The sequence below is a fragment of the Raphanus sativus genome, chromosome 9 (assembly GCF_000801105.2).
Source record: "Raphanus sativus cultivar WK10039 chromosome 9, ASM80110v3, whole genome shotgun sequence".
NCBI classification, from domain to species: Eukaryota; Viridiplantae; Streptophyta; class Magnoliopsida; order Brassicales; family Brassicaceae; genus Raphanus; species Raphanus sativus.
The window spans coordinates 29,584,483-29,597,560 of NC_079519.1; the positions used below are offsets into that span (position 1 = coordinate 29,584,483).

At 37.6% G+C, this 13,078-nt stretch overlaps 4 protein-coding genes and 1 pseudogene across 4 annotated transcripts in view; 2 read left to right on the top strand and 3 right to left on the bottom strand.

Annotated features, from left to right (window-relative positions):
• Window positions 1-772, bottom strand: part of LOC130500207 (uncharacterized) — a 1,809-nt gene extending 1,037 nt beyond the window's left edge. The window contains exons 1-3 of the mRNA XM_056994968.1: window positions 640-772; window positions 287-445; window positions 36-170 (exon numbers count right to left, since the gene is read on the bottom strand). Of these exons, the coding sequence (XP_056850948.1) occupies window positions 36-170; window positions 287-445; window positions 640-699 (354 nt within the window). The 5' untranslated portion in view covers window positions 700-772. The remainder of the gene's footprint in view (window positions 1-35; window positions 171-286; window positions 446-639) is intronic.
• Window positions 773-1,415: 643 nt separating this feature from the next.
• LOC108828066 (calnexin homolog 1) lies at window positions 1,416-4,052 on the top strand. The gene is made up of 6 exons (XM_018601622.2): window positions 1,416-1,587; window positions 1,662-1,731; window positions 2,125-3,254; window positions 3,336-3,407; window positions 3,505-3,615; window positions 3,696-4,052. Exons 1-6 carry the CDS (start codon window positions 1,495-1,497, stop codon window positions 3,825-3,827), a joined length of 1,608 nt encoding a protein of 535 aa, XP_018457124.1. The 5' UTR covers window positions 1,416-1,494; the 3' UTR covers window positions 3,828-4,052.
• Window positions 4,053-4,060: 8 nt separating this feature from the next.
• On the bottom strand, window positions 4,061-6,235 carry LOC130499915 (peter Pan-like protein; annotated as a pseudogene).
• Window positions 6,236-7,296: 1,061 nt separating this feature from the next.
• LOC108834296 (inositol polyphosphate multikinase beta) lies at window positions 7,297-8,883 on the top strand. The gene is made up of 2 exons (XM_018607640.2): window positions 7,297-7,453; window positions 7,834-8,883. The coding sequence occupies exon 2, from the start codon at window positions 7,848-7,850 to the stop codon at window positions 8,712-8,714; it is 867 nt and encodes a 288-aa protein (XP_018463142.1). The 5' UTR covers window positions 7,297-7,453; window positions 7,834-7,847; the 3' UTR covers window positions 8,715-8,883.
• Window positions 8,884-8,973: 90 nt separating this feature from the next.
• Window positions 8,974-11,528, bottom strand: LOC108834298 (protein ORANGE, chloroplastic; the record flags this gene model as incomplete). The annotated part of the gene is given in 8 exon segments (XM_056994657.1): window positions 8,974-9,184; window positions 9,272-9,408; window positions 9,506-9,633; window positions 9,734-9,810; window positions 10,424-10,510; window positions 10,591-10,707; window positions 10,792-10,906; window positions 11,178-11,528. Coding segments are annotated over 8 exon segments (918 nt in total). The 3' UTR covers window positions 8,974-9,106.
• Between the last annotated feature and the right edge of the window lie 1,550 nt (window positions 11,529-13,078).

The window sequence follows — 13,078 nt, forward strand, 5'->3', positions numbered from 1 at the left end:
ACATTGATTTTTTTTTTAATGATTAGAAAAGAAACCATAAGTTGGCGCCGTTTGCGCAAATCGTGAAATGTACCACTTCCTGGATCAATCAAATAGCCGTAGAGCAATTCTGGATGCAGCCCTACGGTCATTTCTATGTTCATATGGTAAAAACCATTTTCATGTGTCACCTTCAAACATCAAAAACATAAGATTTTTTTCAGGATCTTTGTTCTTGATTCTACCAAGGCGAAAGAAAAAACGATATGGGTATTGTATTTTGTGTGGGGTGATATTTATATTATACCTTGATCTTAGGAGATGCATTATGCCATGGATGCTTCTTCTCTGCTTCATGCCAAAGATCTAGTTGCTTCTGCTCGTCATTTAGATCAAAATAGATCTTATCAGGATATTTAAAATCGTCTTCCTCTGAGTCCACATTTTCAGATCTCTTGGCCTCTGCCTACGTACAACAAACAGAATGAAATGTGTTTATATATGTTTTGCTAAATATCATATAAATGAAGAAAATATTTTACAAAGTAGTATCTTAAGTCTGAGTTATCTTGGACAAAAAGAAACTTAAAACGAGATAATGTGTTTTTGTATTTATATTTGACATCATCGGGTCCTATGATTGATGGATATGAAGCTGACTTTAAGAGGCTGTTGACTGTTCTGATTGATCCAGCTACCAAACCCAGGGAATACACCCATTTTCTGTTCGAAAGTTAAGCCTCACGAAAACTAATAGTAGCAATAGTAAATGACGTTTAGTATTAAAATAACTGAACGTTATGTAGAGAGAATGATGTACGTTATGTTTTATGCATGGAGAAACAATGAAGTGGACAAGCTCAATTCTCGTGAACTATGTGACGTGCAAATTTTATGTATGGCGAGATTGGTAAGAGCAACATAACGACCAGGCAAGTGAATGGGAAGAAAAGACCTCTAGCTATCTTTTTGTGGGGGGAATAGCTCTTATAATGAACTGATGAATAAGTGATTAATACAAAAAAGTGATTAATATACACAAAGCAGAGAAGTGAACTCCTACGAGGTAGTAGAATTGACGACCAAATAATTTTCATAGTTTGTAATAGATAAGTAAACATAAACAAAATTAAACTACTAAACAAAAGTCCAATTTAATAGGCTGCTGATTAGAAAATTTTGAATTGCATATACAGACAGAGTTAGAAGAAACTCTCCGAGACTCTTAGGTTCTTTAGTAGGCCCAGCCCAATAACTATCTTAAACTAGCCGTAACGTGCACGTGTAACTACGCACGTAAGCGAGCTCATTTTAATCGACGTGGCGCCTTATAATTGGTCACCATCGCGTGGCGAACCATTTCATTGGTTGAAACAACAGATTGACACACTCAACAGACTCTACGGGATTGAATATATAAATTATTCATAGAAACTCATAACTCTCCGGAAAATCACATCCTCTCTATACTCTCTCTCCGATTCACTCTCCGGTGAACAACCGTTAAGATTCCCGATGATGAGAGACCGGCAGCTATTCTCCGCCGTTTTGCTTATCTTAGTTTTCGTTTCGCTCCAGAAGCTTTGCTACTGTGACGACGATCAAACGGTAAATTTCGGTTTTTCTCGGTTTATAGATCTGAAGATTTAGATCTGAGTTTTCGTTTTTTTTTAATTGTTCAGGTGTTGTATGAATCGTTCGACGAGGCGTTTGATGGTCGCTGGATCGTTTCGAAGAATGGCGATTACGAAGGTATTGTTGTAGATCTGTACACTCTCACTGTGTTGTTGTTCCGATCTGCGTATTGGTTAGGAATTTGAATTATCTGTACATATAGAGGAGTCGAATCTGAGAATGTTGATGCGAAATTTTGAATCAATCTGAGTTGTAATGTGTTGCACTCATCATGTAGATGAATCAAATCTTGCTTAGTAGTAGTATAATTCATCATCTCACGTTATGATGTTGAATGGTTGATCTTATAATGCAATAGCTTTGCTCTTTATAGACTGATTTGCTCAAGGCATTAGAGCATGCATGTTATTGTTTTGTGTGGTTAACACTTGAATCTTGCTCTTGCTGTTGATGATTCTCCCATTTTTGCATAGAAGCTTCTTTGTTAAGACTAATTTATCCGTTTTTCAGGTGTGTGGAAGCATGAGAAGAGTGAGGGACATGATGATTACGGACTTCTCGTGAGCGAGAAGGCTCGTAAGTACGGTATAGTGAAGGTTCTTGACGAGCCGCTTAACCTCAAGGAAGGAACGATTGTTCTTCAGTACGAGGTTCGTTTCCAGGAAGGGCTCGAGTGTGGTGGTGCTTACTTGAAGTACCTCCGTCCTCAGGAAGCTGGATGGACACCTGAGGGATTTGATAGTGAGTCTCCTTACTCTATCATGTTTGGGCCTGACAAGTGTGGAGCTACGAACAAAGTTCATTTCATCTTGAAGCACAAGAACCCCAAGAGCGGGGAGTACGTTGAGCATCATCTCAAGTTCCCTCCCTCTGTTCCTTATGACAAGCTTTCCCATGTCTACACCGCCATCTTGAAGCCAGACAACGAGGTTAGAATTTTGGTTGATGGAGAGGAGAAGAAGAAGGCAAACTTACTCTCTGGAGAGGACTTTGAGCCTGCTTTGATCCCTGACAAGACCATCCCTGACCCTGAAGACAAGAAACCAGAAGACTGGGATGAGAGAGCCAAGATTCCTGATCCTAACGCCGTGAAGCCTGAGGACTGGGACGAGGAAGCGCCCATGGAGATCGAAGACGAGGAAGCTGAGAAACCGGAAGGATGGTTAGATGATGAGCCTGAAGAGGTTGACGACCCAGAGGCGACCAAACCCGAAGACTGGGACGATGAGGAAGATGGTATGTGGGAGGCTCCAAAGATTGACAACCCCAAGTGCGAGTCAGCACCAGGATGCGGTGAATGGAAGAGACCGATGAAGAAGAACCCTGCTTACAAGGGCAAGTGGAGTGCGCCTATGATAGATAACCCTGCTTACAAGGGAATCTGGAAGCCCAGAGACATCCCTAACCCTGACTACTTCGAGCTAGACAGACCTGATTACGAGCCCATTGCAGCCATCGGTATTGAGATCTGGACAATGCAAGACGGTATCCTGTTTGACAACATTTTGATAGCGAAAGACGAGAAGGTCGCTGAGAGTTACAGACAGACGACGTGGAAGCCTAAGTTCGATGTTGAGAAAGAGAAACAACAGGCGGAAGAGAAGGCTGCTGAATCTGCAGATGGTCTCAAGAGCTACCAGGTAATAACTGATTTTCCAACAGAATTATACACATATGGCTTTATGGTATAAATAGTTACATATGTGAATGATGTTTTGCAGAAGGTAGTGTTCGATCTGTTGAACAAGGTTGCAGACCTATCTTTCCTAAGTGCATACAAGTCTAAGATCACGGTAAGCTCTCCTTCATTTAAACCATGTTTTGCATGTTATGACTTATGAGGATGACTCAGACCAAAAAGAGATTTTGAAAATGGTGTCGTTTTTGTAGGAACTGATTGAGAAAGCCGAGGAACAACCAAACTTAACCATTGGTGTCCTAGTCTCCATTGTCGTAGTATTCTTCTCGCTCTTCATCAAGCTTATCTTCGGTGGCAAAAAGGTAATATTGCCTCTGTAACTTTCATGGCATTTTTAATATGTAAGCAAGTGAAGAAGCTAAAAAAAAAGGGTTTGTTACAGGTGGCGCCGGCGGCAACTGTGGAGAAGAAGAAGAAACCAGAAGTAGGAGAGAGTTCAAAGAGTGGAGATGAGTCAGAGAAGAAGGAAGAAACCGCTGCTCCCCGCAAAAGGCAACCGAGACGTGATAATTAGAAGAAAAAAAGGTGTTTTAGAATGAGAAGCAAAGCTGTTTGAAAAGAAAGATTAAGATTTTTTTTCTTCTAAATGTTGTTTTTGATTTTATTTGTGTTTTCTGCTGTAGCATATTAAGATAGAGAATTATGGTAATGTTTTGGACAAACTGTTATCGCTCATCGCTGAAAACTTGTCTTTGTTCGTTTACTTTTCCACTAAATTGGAGAGGAAACTTTTGATTGATATTGTAGACTCATTCGAGTTGAATAGACTGTTCAGTGTTCACTTAACTCGCTCATTCATCTTGTCTGAGAACATTCAACGCAGCATCATCCCATCTTTACACACTTGGGAAATTGTAAGTTTGTAGTTTGCAAAAGTTGTAACTATTGTCGTTGGACCTCTTCAGCATCATTCTATTTATTAGTTTTGTTTGTTCATTGCCCCCAAATGTGAAGCGGTCGCAGAAATTGTTTTAAACGATCAAGTCTAACCGTGTATATTTAACCAGACAATACATGTCTATTTAAGAGATTCAAAGAAGAAAACTTGCTTTAACTCAAAGTCTCATCTAAAGACGCACATAGTTATAGAGGAGTGACTAATAACACACAATTATAATAGAACAAAAATTTGCTATATCTAAAGTCTCTTAATCTTCAACATCTTCTTCATCCATGTCTTCTTCACTACCCTCCTCACCTTCTTCTTCACTACCTTCCTCACCCTCTTCATCTTCATCTTCATCTTCATCTTCATTTTGCGTCTTCTTGGCTGTAGTTTCATCCACATTTTCTGAAACAAACCGATGTAAACAACACAAAAATCAGTTGATTCGTCATGTGGTAGACAACATTTTGAAAAAAAAAAAAATACTCAATGTGGGGTGATAAGATGAGCATCTACCAGATTCATCAAACATGATTTCTCCCGAACACAACCCTTCCTCCACTTTAACTAGCTGCATAGTCATCCTCGGTCCAATCTCTTGCAGTTTCACCGCACTCTTTGTGGACCCCCTGTTCACTCTGCCTAGATCAGATGACAGTGTCACCGTCGCCGCTTCCTCATCTCCTTCGCTCTCTGATCCATACCCAGCCCTGAAAAAAAATATAAAGACCCCACCAAACAATAAAAAATGATTCATTTTCACGTTGAGGAATCAAAATGAGATCCTTACTTGGTGAGAAAGTCACTAACATCCTGAAGATTCCTAAGATCAGGAACCTCATGCTTCTCCACAAACTTTCTGAGCCTTCGAGACACCCCTACAGGCTGAAGCCTTAGGGAATAATGCCGGAAATCAATGAGTTTCGTGTCTTTGTTGTAGTTCATGAGTACTAATCTCTGACACGTGGAGAGCTTGATCTGACACAAATATTATTTCACAATCAAATAAGCTGAAAGTAACAAGCTTAGTAATTTAAAAAAAAAAGCACAAACAAACTTACTGTGTCGACATCAAGATCTGGGAATATTTTCCGAAACATTTTGGTAGCTAGCAACAGATGCGGCTCCTGAGGGTCAAATCCATAAAGTACAATCTAAAAACCAAGACAACACTTCTCAGTGTGTTAGCATGAAACCAAACAGGGAGGGAGTAAGAGAGAGAGAGAGAGAGAGATAAAGATTGATTTTACCAAAGGGGGGATTTTGAAAAGATCAGGAGGACATCTAGGCCGAAGCTGAGACTTAGCTATATCCGAAGCTAACGAATACTGATGAATCTTGAACGTCAGAGTAGGACCCTGAGGTGATCTCGCTACTCTTAGAGACAAAGCAGAGGCTGTTTTCTTCAGCATAAGGAAATGAGTAACACCCATTGGTCCTGATACATTCAAAAAGTCTCTCAAAGTGTTCCTCTTCTTCTCCTGGCGAAAGGTAAACAACATTTGGATCATCAGCAATGGTGTCACTCAAATCACAACCCTCTATTTAAAACAACACTTTTACCTTGAGACTGAGAGCAGTGTAGGGAAGCATGAGCTTCCTCAAATCTGAAGCTGTTTGACAGAGGCGGGAAGCTTCGTCCTCGAAAAGACGAAGCTTTTTGGGATCTTGTCGCCGGTCACGTGATCAACGTTGGCTTGATTGTTGTTGTTCTTCTTCATCACAATAGGCTTCACATTGACCCTACCCTTCTTATTCTAATATATCATCACCCAAAACACACAGTCAATAACATTATCACTTTGTATGGTAAAGAAACTCAACACAGAGACGTGTTTTTACTTACGTTTTTGAAACGACCCATTTGCTTCGTTATCAGCAGAGCTTAACAGATTCTGGAGGAATACAAAGAAGATAACATTTAAGTACAGTGAGCTCTAAAGTTAGGGTTTTTATAAAAACCTAGAACCCAAGAAGATACATTTAAGCACAATGAGCTCTAAAGTCAGGGTTTTTAACAGAACCATGGATGATTGAACAAGAACGATAATCACAAAGAAGACAGTCGAATTAGAAATCATCACCTAAACCCTAATTTTAGGGGTGGGCGTTCGGGTACCCGTTCGGGTTCGGATCGGGTATTTCGGATTTTCGGGTATTTCGGTATAGGAGTGTAATACCCGTTCGGGTATTTCTTTACTTCGGGTCGGGTTCGGGTATTTTTAGTTCGGGTTCGGGTATTTCGGGTCGGGTTTTCGGATATTTAGATTTTGGAAAAAATATTAAATTTTCATTTCTCAAGTTTTTTTGTATTTAAAAAATATAAATTTCACTTAACTGATTTTTTTATTTTCTGACAATCGAATGATTAATAAATTTGAAGATAACATTTTACAAATAAAAGATAATAAATTGATTATTATTTTTAAATTTTGGATGTAACTTTTATTAATGAATGAAATAAAAATCTTGACATGCATTTTAAATGAGTAAAAATTTCACTTTTTTCCAATTATATGTAAATTATCTAATTTTGAACTATGTGCATAATAAAAATAAACATTTTGAATAAAATTAAAGAAGTAAACTAGGAATATAGACCTAAGTATACATATGTTCGGTTATCTTCGGATATCCATTCGGGTTCGGGTATTACCCGTTCGGGTTCGGATATCCAATCTCTCTTAATTCAATATCCGTTCGGGTATTTTGCTACTTCGGTTCGGTTTCGGTTCGGGTTTTTCGGTCGGGTTCGGGTACGGGTTCGGGTATCGGGTAAAATGCCCACCCCTACCTAATTTCGTCACCCGGAGGTAAAAGATGACGGCAAATTTGTAAAGATCTTCTTCGGAGGAGTCCTATATATATGCTCAAACTGGTTACCAAATAATTTAAAAAAATCAAACCGGTTTGGTTTAAAACCCGGTTTTGATTAATTGTCTCATTACGAGTCCGGTTTAATATGCCGACCATTTGCATAAACGAATTGATTCAGCTTATTCGTATTCCCGACAAGACAGCGATAGCATTTTTGATTCCAACAATTACAAAAAAGAAATACAAACCGGTTCTCTAAGACCCGGTTTAGTATTTACACCATTTGCAAAAAGAGAATTGATTCAGTTATTAATTTGTCTTCCCGACAAAGATAGCTTAGCATTTTTTTTTTTCATTACAACCACACACAACTTGATGTTCCGTCTTTGCTCATTCATTGTTTGATTCTCTTCTCTCTCTCCGTGGAGATTTCTTTGGTAATGTTTTCTTCCTCAATGTTCTTTCGATCAATCTCTTAAGCATTGATGATGTTCTTCGTCTTGCACCTACTCGATTAACAAAAGATCGTACTTTTCCGATTCAGTGCATATTTTAATCGAAAGTTCTTAACTTTTCGATACGCTTTTTTCACTTTTAAAAGATTTCAATTTATTTATGATCGTGTGATTATGTGTTTGTTTCATTTTCTCTTTCTTCTTCGATGAACTCGAGGAACTCTGTTATATATATGAAACGATGATCTCTCTAAAACGACGCCGTATCTTGACTCTGCGTTTGCTTTATATGTGTTTCCCTCCTTCTGATTAAACCAAAAGGCTGAGAAACTTTTACAAGTCCTCTCTTGTTTATTCTCCAGTGTTGCAGAAAAAGATGCTCAAGGTCCCTGAACACCAAGTAGCCGGTCACATCGCCAAAGATGGGAAGCTAGGTCCCCTCGTAGACGACCGAGGCAGATTCTACAAGCCGCTTCAAGGCGACGCGCGCGGCGAAAACGAGGCTAAGTTCTACGAGTCCTTCTCCTCCAACAAGAACGTTCCCGACCATATCCGTGGCTACTTCCCTGCGTACCACGGCGTTCAGCTGGTGGAAGCATCTAACGGATCAGGAAAGCTTCCGCATTTGGCTCTCGAAGACGTTGTCTCCGGCTACGCGAAGCCTTCTGTTATGGATGTCAAGATCGGGTCCAGGACGTGGTACCCTGATGTGTCGGAAGAGTATTTCGACAAGTGTATAAAGAAAGATAGAGAGACCACCACGGTTTCTTTGGGGTTTAGGGTTTCGGGTTTGAAGGTTTTCGACCACCTGGAGTCCGGGTTCTGGAGACCGGACAAGAGGGTTGTTCTGGCCTACAAGGTTGATGGTGCTAGAACGGCTCTGAGGAAGTTTGTGTCGTCGAACCCGCTTGCTGAGAACTCGGTGGTACCAGACTGTGCATTTGCGTCAGAAGTTTACGGAGGTACTAACGGGATCTTGGCGCAGTTGCTGGAGCTCAAGGCTTGGTTTGAGACGCAGACGCTTTACCATTTCAACTCTTGCTCGATCTTGATGGTTTACGAGAATGAATCGGGTGGTGATGAGAGGAGGAGGAGGGCGCGAGTGAAGCTGGTGGATTTCGCGCATGTTCTTGATGGTAACGGTGTAATTGATCATAACTTCTTCGGTGGACTCTGCTCTTTCATTAAGTTCATCAAAGATATAGTTGAGAGCTCAGAGAATTGCTGTGAAAATGGGCACTAAGGGACTTGTGTTTTTTTCTTCAAATAAATGTCCGGTTCTTCCTTCCTTGGGGCTAACTGTGTTTGGACATAAGACTTGTTGTGTCTCCTTTGAATTGTATAATTTGGTTATGCCCTACTGAACCAAACCATTTCATATGAGTTTTAATGAAGTTTCCATGGAAGTAAAAGCTTGAAGGAGTAACAATGTTAACATCAGTAAGTTGAAGAATCAGTAAAAAGTATTACTCAAAAAGCTACTAAGTAGTATATGGAGAGTGTTTATCTAATAACAATTATATAACAACTTCATTTTGTGTGTATATACAGATGAAAGGATACGGTTCTCATTATTCCATCAGTACATACAATGTTTAAGTTACAAGGACAAATAGATTTCTTGGAGAAGTGGAATCAAAGGAAAGGATCGATACGAGGGTCGTGCTCGCTAGCCATAGCCATCCCTGTGCACAGACATGTCGGACACATCACCTGAACAATAACAAACACATACACAACTTATCATCCACATCTTTGGTTTTTGGCCTTTGGGCCTTTAGGTTTTATGGTTATATATACCTTTCCAGCACCAGAACAGTTTGAACATCTTTCGGTTTTGGATGTTGACACAGAATGATTCCCTCCAGCAATAGCTGAGACCGGTTCAGCTACAATAAGAGCACCTGTGCTAGAGCAACGAGCACATGCTAGATACCCTGCGTTATTACATAAAGAAAAGTTATTAAAAAAACCAAAAAAAAATCTAAATCTCTTTATGAACACACAAGCAGAGTGGGAAGAAGCATTAATAACCAGTTCCTAGACAGTATTTGCATCTCTTGTGCTCTTGCTGCTTCACGTTGTTGACTTCAACTACCATCAAAGCTGAGATCACACCAACAGCTCCTCCGGAGAAGGACGCTACTATTGGGTCTACTTGACTGGTCATCATTCAAGTGAGAAACACACACAAGAAGAGTTAAAGCATCTTTTTCTATAGAGCCGCAACATGCATATATATATAGAGAGATGTTATTAAACCTCAGTTGCATAGGTAGATGAAGGCTTTGAATGAAATCTTTATATGATGTGCCTCCTATACCTAGCTTCAGCTCTAGCTGCAGAAGTTACAAATTAAAACTATTATATTACATAAATAAAAAGTAATACTCATACTCCCTCGGTTTCAAAAAAATATGAGTTTAAACTTTTCTTTTCTTTTTTGATAAAAAAAAAGAAAAAACTTAAACACGTACTCTCTCCGTTTTTTAAAGAGTGTCGTTGTGACATTTTTCACACAGATTAAGAAAGTTGTTGAAATATATGTAAGTTGTAATTAATTATACCTTTTTGACCAATAGTATTTTAGATAAATAAAATTATTTATAAAATCAATGCAGTTTGCAATTAATTTTCAGCTGAAAGTTAGTATAATTTACATTGGAATTGTAAAGTGACACTCTTTGTGTAACAAGAAAATAAGCTCAGAATGACACTTATTATGAAAGTGAGGGAGTATTAAATTTTTTCACAACACATTAAATACTGATTATGAATTAATTATTTTTTTGTTATTAACGATTTTCCACAACTTTAACCAATAAATTTTAATAAACATAATTATCTTTTTGAAGTTTATAATTTACCATTAAATAATACATTTTTCTTTTAATACATGGATCTTTTCGAAAAAGAGGGAGTATATGCTAATCTTGAAGCAAAGGGGCTTACAGTAGGAGCTAGTAGGCCACCAAATAGGATGATCCCAGCGATGAGTGAGAAGCAAGTTGCGTAATACACTCTCAAATTGGCAGCAGTCTAGCAGCAAAATGAAAATGTGTTTATGATAAAATACAAAACACACAATACCCTTTAAAGAAACTGTTTTAATACTTTACCAATGGAGGTAAGAATGGGATAAAGGACGGGAAGTTAGGTAACTCGTGTTCTTGCTCTTCGTCTACGATTCCAAGCTCTGTGTTTCTAATCCTTTGTTGTATTCTCAGCCTCCGTACCTAATATTTACAGTTAGTTAAACAAAGGAGGAAGACAGTTTTAGAAACTAAAGGCTTCCCACTTCAAAGAAACTAATATAAAACCTCTTCCATGTGCAAGAAGATCTTGTTTCGACGGCTTCTAATGTTATCTTGAATCTCTTGTAATTGCATTTTAGCAAAGTCCTGTACTGTTTCAGGTCCTTCAATAATACAAAAGCTGCACCAAAATTAAACAAATTTAGAAACTTTAAAACGATCATATTCCAAAAAATAGAAACTTCAACGAGCTCATAGAACAGAACAGAACAGAACAGAACATTCATATAAAGACCTAATCTGATCTCATCTCGTTAAAATACAGAACCAAATAATAGAAACTTCAACGAGCTCATAGAACAGAACAGAACAGAGCGATTGAACTCCAAAGTCTGTAGCTTTACGGATTCAACTCTCGTGGGCAGACCAAAAACATCGATTTAAAGGATTACCCGGCAGCGAATTTGTCGGAGGAGTCAGAATCGAGAGAGGAAGAGTCTGAGTCCAAGGCCGTGAAACGCCATCTCAGCCTTCGATTTGGCCTAAGTGAAGACAGCTTCGACACTGAAAAACGGGAGCCGTACGGATCAGGTGGGTAGGAAACAGACAAGATCCTACCCAGACAAGACATGGTTTCGAAGTCTTCAGCAGAAGTTCAATCAGTTTGCCTGTTCTTTTATGTGTGTGTGGTGATCGTTTTGGTCGTACAGTGAGAAATCAGAAATCGAGACCGAGAGAGAGAGAGAGGTTACTCTGTTCATGAACTGTGTGTTGACAAGGGTTTTTGGTACGTGGCGAGGTTTTAGTGGCTCTTGTATTTGTTTATTTGACACTTGTTTTATTTTTGGTAGGTTTAGATAAACAAATAAACTTTGTTTTCAGAAAACTTGTGGTGCCAGGATATTTTTGCACTTGTTTTAATATAAATAAATAAAATATTTTTGTTGTTATGGATAATCCATGCATATTATTTATTACTGGTCAATCAATGAGCTTTGATTATCTTAGGCGAGGATTAAAAACAAAAGTGGGCCGGGTCGAATTATACTACCTGTTTTGGTGGGTTGTAAACATTTTTTTCTAGCTTAGAAAGCCTTGTTTTTCTTTTCACATCCTTAGAAGGCCTCTTGTCAAATGCTCTTTTCAATATAAGATGATAATATGTTGTTGAGTGTTGACCACCTTGTATTTTTTAATGGAAATAATGCCAATGTTATCTACTTCACAGTTACAACTTACAATAATGTTTCAAGAAAAAAAAAACTAGGCGTCTGTATGAGAAAAATGAAAACACATGCATAATATACTTTTCAGTTTTAATTTAAATTGTTATTGTACCTATTTCAACTAATCAAAAATATTGTCCAAAATACATCTGTTTTCAGATGGTATATATTAATCACATAAATTTTCCGATAAAACTTAAAACTGCAATATGCCGAGTTTCATATAGACATTCACATGTATTTCTAACTGTGTATGTAATGTAATATTGGGGGATTTGAGTGGAAACAGTAGTGTCTAGTGAGGTCCAGCACGTGACAAAAGGTAAGGGTCACATAATGTTGTTAACTTGTTAGGAACCTATGCACCCAATCGAGACTAAAATGTACACTTATTATTTAACAAATTATATGATAATACTTAATTAATATAAAATATTGAAATGTTTAAATATTAACTGTAATAATGTTGATGTAGGTGATGAATCCAACGAAATTTAAAGAAGAGAACTGCATCATATAAAATATTGCACAGCTTTAATAAAAATGTTGTTATAGCTGAGTATAAATTAATTTAAAATGACTAACTTATAAAAAATATTGAAAGGTTAGAGCATGTTGCAACACAGGATTTTAGCTAATCCTTAGGTTTGATCCTTAGCACTTTAGGATTAAAAAAACATTAAAAAAATAAAGGAAAGCTAAGAATGAATCCTTAATTAAGGAGAAGAAGGACCAAGTCCTTAATGTGCTGGCATAATGGGATTGGTTCGGGAAAGCTGATGACTTTTTTTTTAAACTTTATGCTGACTTTTGTTAACTTTAACCATGATTCACAAACATGATTAGTATTTTTTTTTAAATTCTAACCATGATCCATAAACCTGATTAGTATTTTTTTAACTCTAACCATGATCCATAAAACTTATAGAAACCATATTAAATGAAACTTATAGTTTTAAGAAGATAAACTTATACATAAGATAAGAAAAACTAATAAAAATTCTTTAGCTTATAGCTTATAATTTTTTTTAAAATTGAAATTGAAAAACTTATAGTTTTTAAACTTATACATTTTAAAACTTTTCTTTTGTTGTATCTTTATTTTTAATCATGCAATTAATAAATTT